Raw genomic sequence first — 17,266 nt, 5'->3', positions numbered from 1 at the left:
CAGAGACTCGAACTCGCAACCTTTGGGTTACGAGTCCGACTCTCTAACCATTAGGCCACGACTTCCCCTTAAGTGACTGCACTTAATTTAATTACGAAGAATTCAATTATTTTAATTATTTAGCCTGTCATGTTTATAGAGTGTTCCAAAATGTTCTATGTTTCTTAAAAATAAAATGTATTGTGTTCAGTGGAAAAAAAAAATTTTTTGTTTTACCCAGACATTTAAAAATATCACAATACCGTGAAACCGTGATATATTTTTTTTATCTAAGGTTATCATACCGTCAGAATCTCATACCGGCCCATGCCTAGTTGGGACTTTGTCTTAAAGAACCTTTTGTCATTTGCATATAAATTACAGACCTGGCCCCATATTCTACAGTTATATGGGTGCTAAATTGCCAATGGATTTCCCCCATTATCAAGATGCTAAACCGATCAACTCTCTGGTCTCTCCATCGGACTTCAAACACATTCCAAAGAGACGTAAATGACCCCCGGTGCCAGGCACCAACGGCCTGGCTGACCAGCACACTACAACATGCTCAAAATACACATAACACACACACATAAAGACATTTTTCTTTATTTAGACTATAATCAATCAGTTACAAATGTATCTGGTATATGCATGTGTTGTCTGTATGTTTCCCTTAGTGCCCTATAATTATAATTAATTTTTTTGTGGTAATAAAAATAGATGTAAGTGAACAATAGCCTTTAATATTACTTAAAATACATATATAATATCAATGAGGCAATAATAATTAGTTCAAATAAAGTATCAAAAGCAAGAAATCATATGGTTTTATTGAACAAAACAGTTCAAATACATAATGTATTATAAACAATAGAGTCGTTTCCCAGACATTTAAAAATAACATATTTTAGAGCTGTAATCGCAATACCGTGAAACCGTGATATTTTTATCTAAGGGTATCATACCGTCAGAATCTCATACTGGACCATGCCTTCCGGTATTTTGCCAGTTAGTCGACGAGAGCAAAATGAAGTCGAGGATTTGTAAAAATCGAATAGTCTAATAAAATCGATGAATCGCGACAGCCCTAATCATATTACCACCCTGTGAGTTTAACAGGTTTATTAATTAATTGTATATTTAATTTTTAATTATAAAAAAAAAATTAGGGCTTTTCCTCATCCAGTTCAACATCTCCCCAAATTGTATTAATTTATTGGCATATGTAATTAATTTGAATAGTATTTTGGTCGATTAACAGCCCTATGAATTACTATACAATGTCTTAATCACATATTCCTACTTGCATTATACAGGCACGAGCTAGTGTCGATGCCCTGAAAGCCTGGAAAGACACAGAGTTGCCTTTAGTTCATGCCCTCAGCTCAGAGATCACAATACAGAGAGAGAATCTCACCTACCACCTTGGGGAAGAGTGGCAGAAACTGGCAGTCTGGAAACTTCCTTCCACTAAAAGTAACTATGTTTTACTTTAAAGCTGGCATGAAATGAAAATTCACCCTCTCTGTAACGCATGTTGTTGATCTTATTGTGACCAATTCAAACATGAATGTCTCATTTTTGTTTTTACTTTTGTTTCAAATGTCATATCTCAGTCTTCCAGTGAAAGGACAGACTTGTCTCTGGTGGTAAATGCCGATCTCTCCAATCATTTAATTTGCTTAAACCCGTCCCTCTCTTGTAATCGACCGCAAACTCACAATCAGATCTGCCTCCATTCATTTAACAATCAATGGATTGAACCAATGGAAGTCCCCAGCGTACAATTTATTTATTTTTCTTCAATAATCAGTTTCATTCCGATATATGTCACAATACAGAAGAAAAGCTCCGTTGCTGGTATCTGACTAGAAAAAAATGGTATCTTTAAGAACATTCTGTCTCTGTTTGGTGATCTAATTAGTTTTGATTTCTATTTTTTTTTTCTCAGCCGTGCTCACTAGTGTGAAGTCTTTCCTGAAGACAGCACTTCATTTGAACAGAGGAGGTTCTAAGGGAGATGAATCTGTCCCACATGCCCTTCTCCCCAGCATTCTCCAAGCCCTCTCCATTCAAGGAGAGCTTCATAAAAAGATTAAACTCTTTGGTAAGAATACGTTTTGGTGTTACAGCTTATTTGTACCTCTAGATCGATTTGTTCACATTTTGGTCTGTAAGTTGACTGCCTGACTCTTTGTCAATCCTTTAGGGCAAGTGTTGTTTAAGTACATGCTGAAGCCTCTGATCATATACCCCTCGTTGGTGGTTGAAGTGAGCAGTCAGCCGGAGCAGGGCGCTGTCTTGAGCCTGCAGTGTACAGAAACCAAAGCAGAGCATCCTGATCCCAGCCAGGTTTATACCAAAGTGCTCACCGTGCTTAAAACACTACATGAACACCTTTTTGGTAAGTTTTTTGGTGACCAAAAAAGTTGATTCTGTTTACCATAGACATTGTAGTCATGACTAATAATTACAATGCGTACACTATGCTAGCGGTCTTATTGTGTGATCTCTAAATAATAAAAAAAAATGAAAATGCAATATTAATTATTAATAAGTTAACTTTAAGCTTTAAAGTTTCAGAAGCCCCCACAAAATCTGTACATAACATTTAATTATTACTATTATATAACTTTATTACGTATTTATATTTTTAATTAATACAATTATATAACTTTCAAAATGAAAATTCTGTCATCAATTACTCAAGCTCGTGTCTTTCCAAACTAATTTTAACTAAGGCCTTATTAAAGGGATAGTTCACCAAAAAATGAAAATTCTGTCATTAATCACTCACCCTCATGTCGTTCCAAACCCATAAGACCTTCGTTCATCTTTGGAACACAAATTAAGATATTTTTGATGCATCCCGTGAGCTCTCCGACCCTCCATAGACAGCAAGGATATTACCACGATCAAGGCACAGAAACGTATCAAGGACATTGGTGAAATAGTCCACGTGACATCAGGGGTTCAACCGTATTTTTTTGAAGCTGATTACATTCTGGGGTACTCTCCAAAATGGCGGAAGACGGTAACTCGGGGGGAGAAGAATTACTGAATAAATTATGTTATTATTGTTTTCTTTGCGCACAAAAAGTATTCTCGTAGCTTCGTAAAATTACAGTTGAACCACTGATGTCATGTGGACTATTTCACCGATGTCCTTGCTACGTTTCTGTGCCTTGATCGTGGTAATATCCTTGCTATCTATGGAGGGTCAGAGAGCTGTCAGATTTCATCAAAAATATCTTAATTTGTGTTCCGAAGATGAACGAAGGTCTTACGGGTTTGGAACGACATGAGGGTGAGTAATTAATGACAGAATTTTAATTTTTGGGTGAGCTAACCCTTTAAACTAATCCATGATTCGAGCAGTTTAATCCAAGCCTTGTGAAGAGATTTGGTTGCTTTATATAATAAACAAATTTCATTTAGGATTTTTTTCACATTTAAACACATACATAAAGCAAATAACATATGGTAAACATCACACAACACTAGAACCAATCAGGTGTGTTCTAGCATGCACAAGTGTCTGTGTTTGTTTCATTCTATGTATGTCAATTAACTCTTTAAGTGTTATTATGCTATATGCATGTTATTATTGGTCAGGCATAAAATGCAAAACTCTGTTTTATACAAAATATAGTGGGGAGTCCCTAGTACGTTACGTTGTCTAACAAGTGGTCTTAAAAAAGGTTGAAGTAGGCTGATGATTGTGTGTGTTTTTTTTTTGTTGTTTTTTTTTCTTCAGATGTGTCTATAGATGAAAAGAAAGTGTCTGAGATTTTAGGAGACCTGATATGGGAGGAGATGTCTGAATGCATCATTCGTGAATGCCTGGTTCATTCCATACCGGCTAACAGTAGTCAGCTAGCTGAGTATAGCGAGGTAAGACTGCAAGGATCTGTCAGCATATGACAACTGTGCAGCATTCTTTGTAATACAATATTCAATTGTATTCTCAGGTCATTAAACAGACTGAAGATTTCGAGAGCAGTCTGAAAGAAATGGGCTACCTCATAGGGGACTCAACGGACCTCTTAAAATACGCCAGGAACATCAACTGCCACTTTGCAAGCAAAAAATGCCAAGATGTCATTGTGGCTGCACGGAAACTGATGACATCTGAGATGCACAACACAGTGAAAGTAAGACCTCTTCAAATTCTCTAATGTTAATTAAGCTATAAAAGATTTTAATTACAGGCTTCTATATGCTCTTCTCATCCAGATCACTCCAGAGTATAAACTCTCTATCCCTAAACTACCAAGTTCCAGTGGAGGAGAGAAGGAGAGGAAGGAGTCTAGTAAGAAAAGGGCCCATTATGATCAGCAGAGCCTTGAAAACGAGAAGCAGCTGAGTCCCAACACTCTGTGCCTACCTGTGTGTCGCATTAGTGAGTCAGTGCAGCAGCTCATGGAGCTTGCCATTCAAACTCTGTCTGAGGTGGTGGGCAGCTCACCCCAGTGGTACGTAGCAGGCATTACAGACACTACAATTAAAGGGATAGTTCACCCAAAAATGAAAATTTGATGTTTATCTGCTTACCCCCAGGGCATCCAAGATGTAGGTGACTTTGTTTCTTCAGGAGAACACAAATGCAGATTTTGAACTCAAACCGTTGCAGTCTATCAGTCTTATAATGTAAGTCAGGGTTTAATTTGGTTTTGTTTGTGTATGTTTTTTTGACTCCCAAAGCCGTGATTCCCATCCACTTACATTATAAGACTGATAGACTGCAATGGTTTGAGTTCAAAATCTGCGTTTGTGTTCTCCTGAAGAAACAAAGTCACCCACATCTTGGATGCCCTGGGGGTAAGCAGATAAACATCAAATTTTCATTTTTGGGTGAACTATCCCTTTAAGCATATACTAGGGATGCACCGAAATGAAAATTCTGGGACAAAACCGAAAATTCTGGATGCACTTGGCCGAAAACCGAAACCGAAGATCCAAAGTAATTTTGTAAGACTTAACTCAATTTTAATGATACTGAATTTAAAAAACACAACATACTTTTTACTGAAAGTAACAATAAAATTGGACAGAATTTATATTAATATTAGTAACACATTACAATAAGGTAATGTCTTTAATCTTTTTCTTTAAATCTTAGTTAATGTTAATTTCAACATTTACTATTAAAATCAACAGTTGTGCTCTTTAACAGTTAATGCACTCTGAATTAACATGAACTAACAGTGAACAACTGATGAATAAATACTGTAATAAATGTATTGTTCATGTTAGTTAATAGGCTACATTAACACTAACTAATGGAACCTTATTGTAAAGTGTTACCTTAATATTAAATATCACTATATTATTTTTATTCAGTTCCATGCAACATAATCAGATACAACTTTTTTTTTAACTAATTATCCAAATAATGTATAATCCTACAAAGCTATTATTATCAGTGAGCAGAGCGTCACGAGAGAGTAGTCATTTTACCAGCTTTGCCATATTACAGCACAGTAGCGCTATTGCAGACAGGAACAAATATACTACAAAGAAATATCCTGTATTTGAGCGGACTTTGCTTTTCCATTGAGTATGAGTGGTACATGTGCGAAACGCACATTCGTAGAGTGGAATATTGAGCAGAGCAGTGACGAGGAGAGTGAAACCTGCGCGCTGAACACTGCTGTATATATATTTATTTTTATTTTTTTCTCGGCTCGTTATTTGAGCCATTTTTCTCTTTAATAATAATGTCTGTTAATCTCTTTAATAATAATTCGGCCGAAAATTCGTTGCATCCCTAGCAGATACTGTATGTTTTTATGTCCATTTGGAAGCTGTAATTGCTGAACTTCATAAATTTGTGGTCTTTTTTTTTTTTTTTTTTTGCAGTGCAGTCCAGCTTTTCTACACTGTCAGAAACATTTTTCACCTATTCTATGATGTTGTGCCTACATATCACAAGTAAGCTGATGTCTTTTTTGTAATTGCAGTATTCTTGCTATACTGTTTGTTTTTAATGTGATTCTGTTTTCATAACTTAGGGACAACTTCCTGAAGTTGCCTCACTTGGCTGCAATCCAACACAATAACTGCATGTTCATTGCTCACCACCTTTTAACCTTGGGTTTCCAGTTTAAACCTCACCTTCCTTTGAAAGACGGAGTGGCTTATTTTGTAGACTTGGTCCCAGGCTTCAGAAGACTAGGTGAGGGCACACTGACATTTTATGATACTGTTCAAACTGGTCAGTGAGAAATTAATACTTTTATTCAGCATTACAATTAACAATGAATAACAATTCAGTATAGTTCATTTCAAAACGAAACGATACCAAACAGTATATTAGAATGATTTCTGAATGATTCAGCCTTGTCATCACAGGAATAAATTACATTTGAAAACATATTCAAATAGAAAACAGTCATTTTAAATTATAATATTTCACAATATTACTGCTTTTACTATATTTTTGATCAAATAAATGCAGCCTTGTTGAGCTGTAAAATCTTACCAACCCCAACCTTTTGAACAGTAGTGTACATAGCAATTTTCAAGATGAGATGCTTATTTTATGGGGGGGGGGGGCGGTTCTGTTTTTAAACAAGGTGCTCGGTGTTTTGTGGCACAAATGAACGTTCAAAAAGCTGAGATGTTGGAGAGACTGTCCACTGCACGTAACTTCTCCAACTTGGATGATGAAGACAATTACTCTGTAGCCAGCAAGGCTATCAGACAAGTATGATCAAACACCACAAATTCACTGGGTTTTGCTACTTGTATTTAGATACCAGTATATAAGCATATTTGTGCCTAGAGTGCTTGTCACTGATGTTTTATTGCTATTGTTTATTTTAGGTAATTCATCAGCTGAGGAGGTTGGGAAAAGTTTGGCAAGATGTCTTGCCTGTGAACATATACTGCAAAGCCATTGGGACTCTCCTCAATACTGCAATATCAGAGCTGATTAACAAAATTATGATGCTGGAGGTAAGGCAATACATAATGCTGTTGTTTTTGGGGACACCACTTAACTGTTTGAGGTGTAAACCAAGTGCTCTCATTCCAGGACATCTCTAACGTGGATGGTGAGCGACTGCGAACACTATGCCAAACCATCATAGAGGAAGGGCCGCTGGTCTTCAATCCATTGCCGGATGAAAACAAGAACAAAAAATATCAAGAAGAGGTTCCAGTCTATGTTAAGAAATGGATGACCTTAAAAGAGATCTCCATGGTGCTAAATGCTAATCTACAGGAGATCGTGGACAGGTGATACACTTAATCTTTTATATATGGTTAATTTTAAAGGGGTCATATGATGCGATTTCAAGTTTTCCTTTCTCTTTGGAGTGTTACAAGCTGTTCGTGAATAGATAAGATCCCTGAAGTTGCAAAGACTAAAGTCTCAAAACCAAAGAGATATTCTTTATAAAAGTTAAGACTCTGCCACACCCCCCTAAAACGGCTCGTTCTAACACGCCCCCACATATCTAGGTCACGAGAGAGACAGCGTCACATCAAAGTGGAGTCAGTTGTCTTAACCGCAGCTTGTGTACTGCATCATTACTGTGTCTGTTCCCCTTTCGGGCTTGAACTGATGGTAAAACTAATGACATTATTTACTGTCTTTACATTTATTTTGAAAGATGAAGCTCGCGATTATGGTAAGGGGCGTTACATTTCTGACGAGTGCTTGTGGTGTTCGGCCAATCACAATGCACTGGGTCAGCTGGCCAATCAGAGCAGACTGCGCTTGTCGGAAGGAGGGAGTTTGTAGAAAACGAAGCGTTTGAGAGAGGCGGGGCATAGAGGACCTACAATAATGTACAGTATTTGAAAAATAATGTGTTTTTTGAACATTAAAGCATGTCAACATATTCTGTTACACCAAATACACAAAATAATGATCTTTAAAAAAGCATCATATGACCCCTTTAAGGGAAATTGTCTGTAATTCCTTTATTAGCTTTTCATTAATTTTTTTAGGATTATGTATCGAGTTCATAGATTTAATTGGAGCTCACATTAAACATTTTTCTTCTTATTTAGGTGGGCAGAGGGGAAAGGACCTTTGGCAGTGGAGTTCTCCTGTAATGAGATGAAGAGCCTTATTCGAGCCCTGTTCAAGAACACAGAAAGACGAGCAGCAGCCCTCGCTAAAATCGTCAAATAAACAGCCAAAGGACCAATGCAAAATAACACTACTTGGGGCTTTTCCTTACATATATTGTATTCTATATTTTTCTATTTTGCTGAAAGATGCATTACAATAAATGCTTTTCTAAGCACATGCCTGCTCTCTTATCAGTATGCCCTGTTATCAGTATATGAATACTTGAAAAATACCTCAATAAAATGCAGCAATTGCATATAGTCTTGTTTTAGGCTAAGTTTTTCAATTTATTTTGTTTTATGGAAGATATAAGGGGGGGGGAGATTGAACGACACGAGGGAGTGTACGTTTTATTTATGGGTAAACCTTTAAAGGCTACAAAATGGAAAAGGGTCATGCTTTAAAATATTAATTTGAGTCACAATACATTAGCAATGTAAAATGCGAAGTGATCCAGACAGATTTGAAAAGGAGGCGTGGATAGTTTAACTTACTTGACGGCGCTTTTACGTCAACGCTTGCTTGACAGTTTACGACACCGGCTTTGACAGCTTGAAGGTTGCCATGTATTTAAAACTATACTCCCCCAGTCCCTCATAATAATACACCTGTTCAATAAAATACCCATATAACTTCGTAACCTGATTCATATTTCACAAAGGATACGTGAAGATTGTCAAGTGTTAAGCACTTCGTATTGATCATAGTTATAATTTGCGATTAAATATTCTCTCGTTCATGAGAAAATTTAAAAGGAAGGTTTTGTGTATCACCCAAAGATTATCTGGCAACCCTTGTGCGTCACAGAGGAGGACGAAGCGAAGGAGACTGTCGTAAAGTGGGATGTTTTGGAGTGGGGAGGTCATTGGAAAGTGAGGTTGTTCGGGACGTTTTGGGGGGAACAGACCGCCACCTCTAGCACAGGTGTCAGATATTCTGATACCAGAGTGGCCTTACTCAAATCCAGCGTAGTTTTACAGGGGTCATCACGGTCAAAATGTTGCGTTTAGCGCTGCGAGTGCGTCCATCATCCAGGCTCACCCGGCCCAGTGTCCTGTCGGGCCCTGCTGCTGCTAGTCCACGATCCGGACCGCTATCATGCCATCATCTCAAGCGATACCACTCCAGCGGCCCGGCCCGGACCCGGATCTTGTGTCACGGTCGGTGTGTGTTCAACAGCATCCTCAGTAAGAGATCATGGGTCTTGCGAAGCCAGACGGCTAGTTCCAGTCAAAGCATGCGAATGTACAGTCTGCCACCACATCAGAAGGTAAGCTAAGGGCTAACTAATATTATTATGTGCTTCCACCCCCGTTTGACTTGCTTTTTTTTCCAGTGGAACACAAAAGGAGATGTTGGAGACTGACAGCCTCAGTCGCTGTTGACTTTCATTGCATCTTTTTCTACATAATGACTGCCTCAGTCATCGTTCACTTTCATTGTGCCATCTGTCATCTCTTTTTGTGCTCCGCTGAATAAATTAAGTCACACAGATTTGGAAAACATTAGGGAGAATAAAATTATTTCAAAATTTTGGGGTGAACTGAGTCCTGATATAGCGCATCAGTGCGTTTCTTCTGTTGATGTCACCTTCAAGATGTTAAAGCGGGGCTGTGGTGATATATATATATATATATATATATATATGTCATGAATTATGTGAGCTGTCAGAGGTCCATGTTGATATGCCTGTATATCTCACGAGACAGCAGAACAGTCTCATATGATTTAATAATAATCTAAATATTGAGTCTTAGTAGCAGTCATAGATTTCCATGCTTAGAAAATAATTAAATTATAAGGAAAGTGCTCATTTCCATAATGATTATACATTTATTATACTCAGCTCTAAACCATTTTATCAGCTTGAAATTGCTGTTTGTGAGTCCAGTCTCCATAAAATAAATAAAAATCCTTATTCAAAAAAAAAAAAAGCAGGCAGAAGTCATGGAAATTCATTATTTGGAAGTTGTGGGAATCCTCAATATCATGATCTTACATCACAGTAAACAACAACAGAACTGTTGAACTACCATTTCAATGCAGATCATTTACACTAATAATTACGATTTTTAATTATCTCTTATGTTCACAAAAGCTGCATTTATTAATAAAAAAAAAATGCATTAAAAATGTAATATTGTACAAAAATGTAAGAATTTAAAATAACTTTTCTATTTTAATGTATTTAAAAATGTAATTTATTCCTGTGACAGTAAAGCTGAATTTTCAACAGCCATTACTTCAGTCTTCAGTGTTATGTGATCAACCTGATCAGAAGTCAAACTTCTGACTGTTAATGTATTTCATTCTATGAGAAGAATTTATAGTCATTCATGCGAAATGCTCCCAACTTTCTGTTAATTTAACCTAATTCATTCTATTTCAGGTGGAACTACCCGCTTTGTCCCCCACTATGCAGATGGGCACTATTGCACGCTGGGAGAAAAAAGAAGGAGACAAAATCAATGAGGGAGATTTGATCGCTGAGGTGAGACACATTCAGCTTTTTACCAACAAGACAAAGCCACAGACTCCTATCAATATTCAGCTTTTAAAATGACACTTAATAGTTTAATAGTGATGACAAGATTAAGTAATAATTGATGACAGCTGTTGAATGTTTGAATATGAATGTACATCTGACATGGTAATGAGGCAACGGCATGGAGCATGGCACCTTGGAGCACCTGTCAACCAATCAGAATCAAACGCTCAACAGCCCCATGGTATAATTCTATATTCTACCTATTCTGTTTTGATTTGGTCAGGTTGAAACAGACAAGGCTACGGTTGGATTTGAAATGCTGGAGGAGTGTTACCTTGCCAAGATCTTGGTCCCTCAGGGTACAAGAGATGTGGCCATTGGAGCTGTCATTTGCATTACAGTTGACAAGTAAGCATCATTTTTACCTGCACTGCCAAGATACAGAGCATCATAAGATCTGCTGTTTGCTGTATACATATTGCATAATGTCCTTAATAATGTAAAATAATGAGAGGAAACTTTCCTATCAGTTTTGTGGTACCACAGAGAAACGATGCATCATAAAAAAGGGCTTAGTGATGTACCTAAATGTTTCTTGATCTTGGCTTTTTATGAAAGCATAAAGTTTAGGGCTGCACGATAAATCGCATGCAATATTTAACGCGCATCTTATCAGTAAAGCCGGTTCTGTAATCAACGGTAAATCTCCATCACCTACACAGAGCCATTGTTCACTGACGAGCTGCGCAAAACCACGTTCATATTCGCGCGATTTTTTGCGCAGCTTGTCAGTGAACAACGGCTCTGTGTAGTTAATGCTGCTCAATGTGAAAGCCCGCAGGTGATGGAGATTTACCGCTGATTACAGAACCGGCTTTCTGACAAGATGCGCACTAAATATCGCATGCGATTTATCGTGCAGCCCTAATAAAGTTGCATGTTTGATATCTGTGTGTATGTGAAATAGAATGTATGTTTGATATTTTCCCACCTAATATACGTCATCTATCCTTTGACCTTTAGTCCTGACCTCATCCCTGCATTTAAGGACCTTACATTGGATAAAATCGCTAGCTCCGCCCCTGCAGCTGCCCCTCCCCCTCCAGCAGCGCCTGCTGCTGCTCCTGCTTCACCACAAGTTCCTGGAAGCTCCTTCCCACCTCACATGAAAGTATGAGATGTTGACCAAATATGAAAATGACTACAAACTGAATTACTAATTCTGAAGTAAAAATATTTGGAATATTGGCCAGTTTAAGCATATGCAAGCATATGCTTTCCTGCTATTATTGACTTTCTGTCTTGCTTTCATTAGATTCTTCTCCCAGCTCTCTCCCCCACCATGACTATGGGCACCGTGCAGCGCTGGGAGAAGAAGGTGGGTGAGAAACTCGGTGAGGGAGACCTGCTGGCTGAAATCGAGACGGATAAGGCAACAATCGGTAAATTGTCAATTATTTTGCCTTTAAGCATATAGATAACAATTTCTAATTATGGACATGGTGATTTTTATAGGTTTATGGCTAGACTGTAATCACATATTTAGGTTTGGCAGATTTGGTCATTGATCATTGGTCGCACTCAACAGTGGTTACAGCATTATTTCAAAAGTTTTTTTGTTTTTTTTAAGAAGTCTCACCAAGGCAGCAATAATTTGATCAAAAATACAGTGAAAAACTGTAATACTCTGCAATATTATTACAGTTTAAAATGTAATTTATTTCTGTGATGGCAAAGCTGAATTTTCAGCAGCCATAACTCCAGTCTTCAGTGTCACATGATCCTTCAGAAATCATTCTAATATGCTGATTTGGTGCTTATATTTGGAAATATTTTTTTCAGGATTCTTTCATGAGTGGAAAATTCAAAAGGACAGCATTTAAATAAAAAAAATCTTTTGTAACATTATGAACATCTTTTCTGTCACTTTTAAGCATGTTAATGCATCCCTGCTAAATAGAAGTATTAATAAAAAAAACATACTGACCCCAAACGTTTCAATGGTAGTGTATATTTATATATAAATAAATATATTGCATATTCATACACAGTCAAATGTATATGCATAAACCATATTTAACAACATGTAGATGTTGTCTACATTAACAACATCATGTAAAGTAATTTCTTCCTGTGATTTTCAGGTTTTGAGGTACAGGAGGAGGGTTACCTGGCTAAGATATTGATTGCTGAGGGCACCAGGGACGTTCCTCTTGGCACTCCTCTCTGTATCATTGTGGAAAAGGAATCCGACATTAGCACGTTCGCTGACTATGTAGAGACAGGGGTGGCTACAAGCCCACCTCCTGCTCCCACACCGGTAATGTAATTATGTTTATGTATATTTATGTATATATTTATGTATATTTGCAGTGATTTGAAATTCTGCGATCATGCCATGCCAGTTTTGTGGGAGTGGCTGTACAACAAATTTTTTTGTCTGGCAAGATATTAAGATATTTGATTTTATTTAAAAATTATTATATAGCTATGTACTAATTGATTGGTTATAGTTAGCATGTGCACTTACTGCTAATCTACAGTTACAACAAACCACAACAAACATAACGTGTTCTAATCTGTTTTTATAACCCAGAATTTTGATATTTAACCGAACAAAAAAGAAATAATTTTAGAAGGTGATTTACATATATGACTTTAAACTGTACCTCACTGCTCAGGTGGCCACCCCACCGCCAGCACCAGCTCCAGCAGCTCCCACCCCAGCACCTGCCGCTGCTCCTAGGAAGGGTAGGGTGTTTGCCAGTCCTCTAGCCAAGAAACTGGCTGCCGAGAAGGGAATTGACATCGCCCAAGTCACAGGTAGGAGCAGATTGTGTTTAATTCTGTCAGTTACTTTCCTTTGTATGGGAGATGTCTTTCTGGCATTAGTGTTACTTTATAATTTTACTTGTATCATTTATGGGTGATTTATATGTGACACTGACTGAAATGGGAATATACTACTGTCATGTCCATAGGAACTGGACCAGACGGCAGACTCACCAGGAAAGATATCGACAGTTTCGTTCCACCTAAGCCCACTCCTGTAAGTCAAATTTTGATGCAACCAGATCCAACAAACGTTGTTTTTACTAGAGCTGTCAGTTTAACATGTTAATTAATTAGTTATGAAAAATAACACAATTAAAATGTTAATACAGTTTACGCACTGGCCCCGCCCCTAGACCTGTACTCATCTTACATTTCATACAGTTGACTCTGATGCAGGGTCAACAACTCCATAAATGCAGTTATGCTCTGAAATTCAAGATACTGGGGCAAAAAATTCCCCTGTATGAGTCTGTGTCTCGTATTTATATTACATTATAAGCGATATCACACCACCAGTGAGAGCAATATCACACGAGTGTTGCAAATGTGATATTATACAACATTTCAGTGAATAAGAAGTTAATATTGTGTAATATTTTAAACACAATGTGTTTTTGCTCAATTTTGGCAACGAAAATATTACCTATTAAGCCACCGCAGAACTGATGTGCGTCTGTGAGCAACACAGCAAAGTTTCTGAATGAATCCTAGTTTTGAACGAATCGAGTGAACCAATGATTCAAAGACCCATTCATAGAGAGAGCCGTTTACTTTCCTGAATGAATCAGCCGTTTGAACGACATGAATTAATCACTCATAAAGACATTTACCGCCACCTGCTGGCAGTTTTAGTTTCTTTTTTTAGAGTATCATTTCATTTATTAAAGGTGCTGTATGTAAGTTTTTGACTCCACTAAAGCATAAAAGTACCATAATATGTTTGCAGATATTTAAGAAACATGCTAAGTTAACATACTTGTTTATCTGAAAAACAATGCTACAGTCAGTTATTCTCCTTTGAAAATGTGCGTTCGGGGCCGGAATGTCGGTCTCTGTTTTGGTTTGTGAAACCCGCCCACTGCCAGTTTTCCCAATTGTATTTCGTCACCCCGGGTTGCCAGTTGGCGGAAAACAGAGCGTATTTAATTTCATTCATCGTCAAGTGCGCTCGTTTCTGTTGGTGTCGTCAATCTGGCAACCTGCGTGTGCATCAAGTCTGAGGAGGAGGGGCCTTGTGAAAAAAACCCTCTCCGATATTTAGAATTTGGACTGCAATACCTAGTTCAACCACTTGGTGTCAATCCAACATACAGCACCTTTAAATAAATAAATAAATGGGATAGTTCACCAAAAAAAATCTGTCATCATTTACTCACCTTCATGTCATTTCAAACCTGAATGACTTACTTTCTTTTGTGCAACATAAAAGAAGGTATTTTGAAGACTGTTGGTAACAAACCAGTTTTGTTTGACTTTCATTGCATGAACAAAAAATACTGAGATAATACTGACGAATTATCTTCTTTTATGTTCCATAATTTATGGAAAATAAATTTTGTTGAATCAAATACAATATTTTTTTCTAAAGCTACTATTTGTAATGTCTACTTGATACTTTCTCATTTTACACAATAATAGCTTTAAATAATCTTTTGTGGGTATTTTCACAGCCAAATTTAGCTTCCGATTAATTAATCACCGCACCATATAATTAGTTGGATTAAACATTTTAATTGACCGACAGCCCTAGTAATGCTCATCCAATAATGAAATGGAGGTATAAGGCCTTTGAGAAAGCCTATGTACCATAATGCTGCACAAACGTCCATAGAATTCCCGCCATTTCGAAGTTTTTAAATTATCTCACCAGTTACTATCATTCTTCCAAAACTAATACTATTAAAAAATGGTTAATTCAAATAAAGCTAATTAAAAAAAATAAAAAAGAGCAAATTTAAGGCTAATTCAAAATATTTATAAAAATGAAATGGTATATAAATAATACTAAAATAGCACTGCATCTCACCCCAGGCATGTTCTTTTATGAAATATAATGTAAATTTTTTAAATGTAATTATTTATTTTATAAAATATTTGTAATAAAATTATTAGAATTCCCTCCAAATCAGTTTAGAAAATGCAAGTCTGTAGATTCCTGTAATACAGTAAAGTTATCAAAAAATACATAAACGGTGTATTGTATTTTTTATAGTAGTAAAAATGAAGTGTAAAAGTAATTCTTTTTCATTCTTCTTTTCTTTTTCATCTTTTATGCTCATTCTTTTACAAAAGTTTCTGTTTGATACCGCCAGACACCAGCTGCTGCTCCTACCCCTGCTGCACCCACACCCAGCCCTCCAGCCACCCCTGCTTTTGCTGCTGTACCTACAGGAACCTTCACTGACATCCCCATCAGCAACATCCGCAGAGTGAGTCCACTTACCACAGAAACCACTTTATATTCTCTATGCATACGTGAAGACTTTTGTTACCCATAATGCTCTGTTTCCTGCCTGCCATGCTATCTAGGTGATTGCCCAGAGGTTGATGCAGTCGAAGCAGACTATTCCTCACTATTATTTGTCTATCGATGTCAACATGGACCAGGTTCTTGAACTCAGGAAAGAACTCAATGCTGTGAGTGAACTCAGTTCACATGACCGTGACGTGATAGTGAACTCCACATTATAGTATTCCTAATTTAGACTGTACCTTTTCCTCATGATCAGGAGGTGAAAGCGGATAACATCAAACTCTCGGTCAATGACTTCATCATCAAGGCCTCGGCTCTGGCCTGTTTAAAGGTGCCAGAGGCCAACTCCTCCTGGATGGACACAGTCATCAGACAGTGAGTGGATTCCCACAATGCAAATCGGGTCTTAAAGAGCAGGTCATATGGTATTTTAAAGTGTCCTAATATTGTGTTGGAGTCCCCTACAACAGGTTTAAATGCATCTAAGGTCAGAAAACATTGTAATTTTCTCAGAATATACATTTAATATTAGAGTCATTTGCCAATGATTTCTAAACGGTTCGTTCCAAGCAAGTTCGGAGCAAACCCCTCCCTTCCATAAGCCTACTCTGCTCTGATTGGTCAGCTGGCCAAGCCTGCTGTGATTGGCACAGAGAGGAGTCCTTGAGCAAGTTAGCGAGCGCTACCACTGACAAAGCACCTTTACATAAAACCATAATCACTCGTTAAGGCGATTCAGAATCGACTCTCTCTTTTGAGAGACAATATCTTTATTTATCATGCACTTTTTTGATTAACAACTTTGCAGATTGTTTTCATTTAAGGATAGCTACCTTACAAACTGCAAAAGAGATATTTTTCAAAAACCCATATGACTTGCTCTTTAACCATTTGAGGGCAATTATCAGTAAATTTAAAGTAACTCATGTGACATTGAAATTACAGTAAAATCAAATGTTTTTTTCTCTCCACACAGAAATCACGTGGTGGATGTTAGTGTCGCAGTCAGTACGCCTGTGGGTCTAATCACTCCCATTGTATTTAATGCTCATATTAAGGGTCTTGCGACTATCAGCAAAGACGTAGCCACATTAGCTGCTAAAGCACGAGAGGGAAAACTGCAACCGCACGAATTCCAGGTGAGTATATTAGGTGGTCAATTAAGATATAATTCTTTTTAAGAAATAATTATTTTATGATGTGTTGTTTTGTAACAACCTGTGTCTTTCTTAACATTTGAACTTTTTAATAATATAATAAAAAATATATATTTTTTTACTAAAAAGTAAAAAAATTAATAAATATATATTATGTATACTTATGTAATTACTTTGTGTGTGTGTGTGTGTGTGTATATATATATATATATATATATATATATATATATTAGGGTTGTGACGAG

The 17,266-nt window shown here is 37.1% G+C and overlaps 2 protein-coding genes across 2 annotated transcripts in view; both read left to right on the top strand.

The window, feature by feature from the left end:
- The window catches only part of LOC107681173 (centromere/kinetochore protein zw10 homolog), a 9,259-nt gene extending 922 nt beyond the window's left edge, over window positions 1-8,337 (top strand). Inside the window, exons 2-13 of the mRNA XM_016477379.1 lie at window positions 1,299-1,458; window positions 1,934-2,089; window positions 2,192-2,386; window positions 3,740-3,876; window positions 3,954-4,136; window positions 4,219-4,457; window positions 5,845-5,916; window positions 5,997-6,160; window positions 6,561-6,691; window positions 6,811-6,942; window positions 7,022-7,224; window positions 8,005-8,337. Of these exons, the coding sequence (XP_016332865.1) occupies window positions 1,299-1,458; window positions 1,934-2,089; window positions 2,192-2,386; window positions 3,740-3,876; window positions 3,954-4,136; window positions 4,219-4,457; window positions 5,845-5,916; window positions 5,997-6,160; window positions 6,561-6,691; window positions 6,811-6,942; window positions 7,022-7,224; window positions 8,005-8,128 (1,896 nt within the window). The 3' untranslated portion in view covers window positions 8,129-8,337. The remainder of the gene's footprint in view (window positions 1-1,298; window positions 1,459-1,933; window positions 2,090-2,191; window positions 2,387-3,739; window positions 3,877-3,953; window positions 4,137-4,218; window positions 4,458-5,844; window positions 5,917-5,996; window positions 6,161-6,560; window positions 6,692-6,810; window positions 6,943-7,021; window positions 7,225-8,004) is intronic.
- Window positions 8,338-8,868: 531 nt separating this feature from the next.
- LOC107681164 (dihydrolipoyllysine-residue acetyltransferase component of pyruvate dehydrogenase complex, mitochondrial-like) overlaps window positions 8,869-17,266 on the top strand; it is a 14,399-nt gene continuing 6,001 nt past the window's right edge. Inside the window, exons 1-12 of the mRNA XM_016477359.1 lie at window positions 8,869-9,338; window positions 10,458-10,559; window positions 10,840-10,964; window positions 11,580-11,727; window positions 11,872-11,998; window positions 12,701-12,876; window positions 13,238-13,379; window positions 13,538-13,605; window positions 15,704-15,820; window positions 15,921-16,028; window positions 16,121-16,239; window positions 16,841-17,003. Coding sequence (XP_016332845.1) covers window positions 9,066-9,338; window positions 10,458-10,559; window positions 10,840-10,964; window positions 11,580-11,727; window positions 11,872-11,998; window positions 12,701-12,876; window positions 13,238-13,379; window positions 13,538-13,605; window positions 15,704-15,820; window positions 15,921-16,028; window positions 16,121-16,239; window positions 16,841-17,003 — 1,668 coding nt within the window. The 5' untranslated portion in view covers window positions 8,869-9,065. The remainder of the gene's footprint in view (window positions 9,339-10,457; window positions 10,560-10,839; window positions 10,965-11,579; window positions 11,728-11,871; window positions 11,999-12,700; window positions 12,877-13,237; window positions 13,380-13,537; window positions 13,606-15,703; window positions 15,821-15,920; window positions 16,029-16,120; window positions 16,240-16,840; window positions 17,004-17,266) is intronic.

The sequence above is a fragment of the Sinocyclocheilus anshuiensis genome, unplaced genomic scaffold (genome assembly GCF_001515605.1).
Source record: "Sinocyclocheilus anshuiensis isolate Anshui unplaced genomic scaffold, SAMN03320099.WGS_v1.1 scaffold412, whole genome shotgun sequence".
NCBI classification, from domain to species: domain Eukaryota; kingdom Metazoa; phylum Chordata; class Actinopteri; order Cypriniformes; family Cyprinidae; genus Sinocyclocheilus; species Sinocyclocheilus anshuiensis.
The sequence above is the reverse complement of the archived record's forward strand: the minus strand, read 5'-3'. Positions and strand labels throughout refer to the sequence as shown.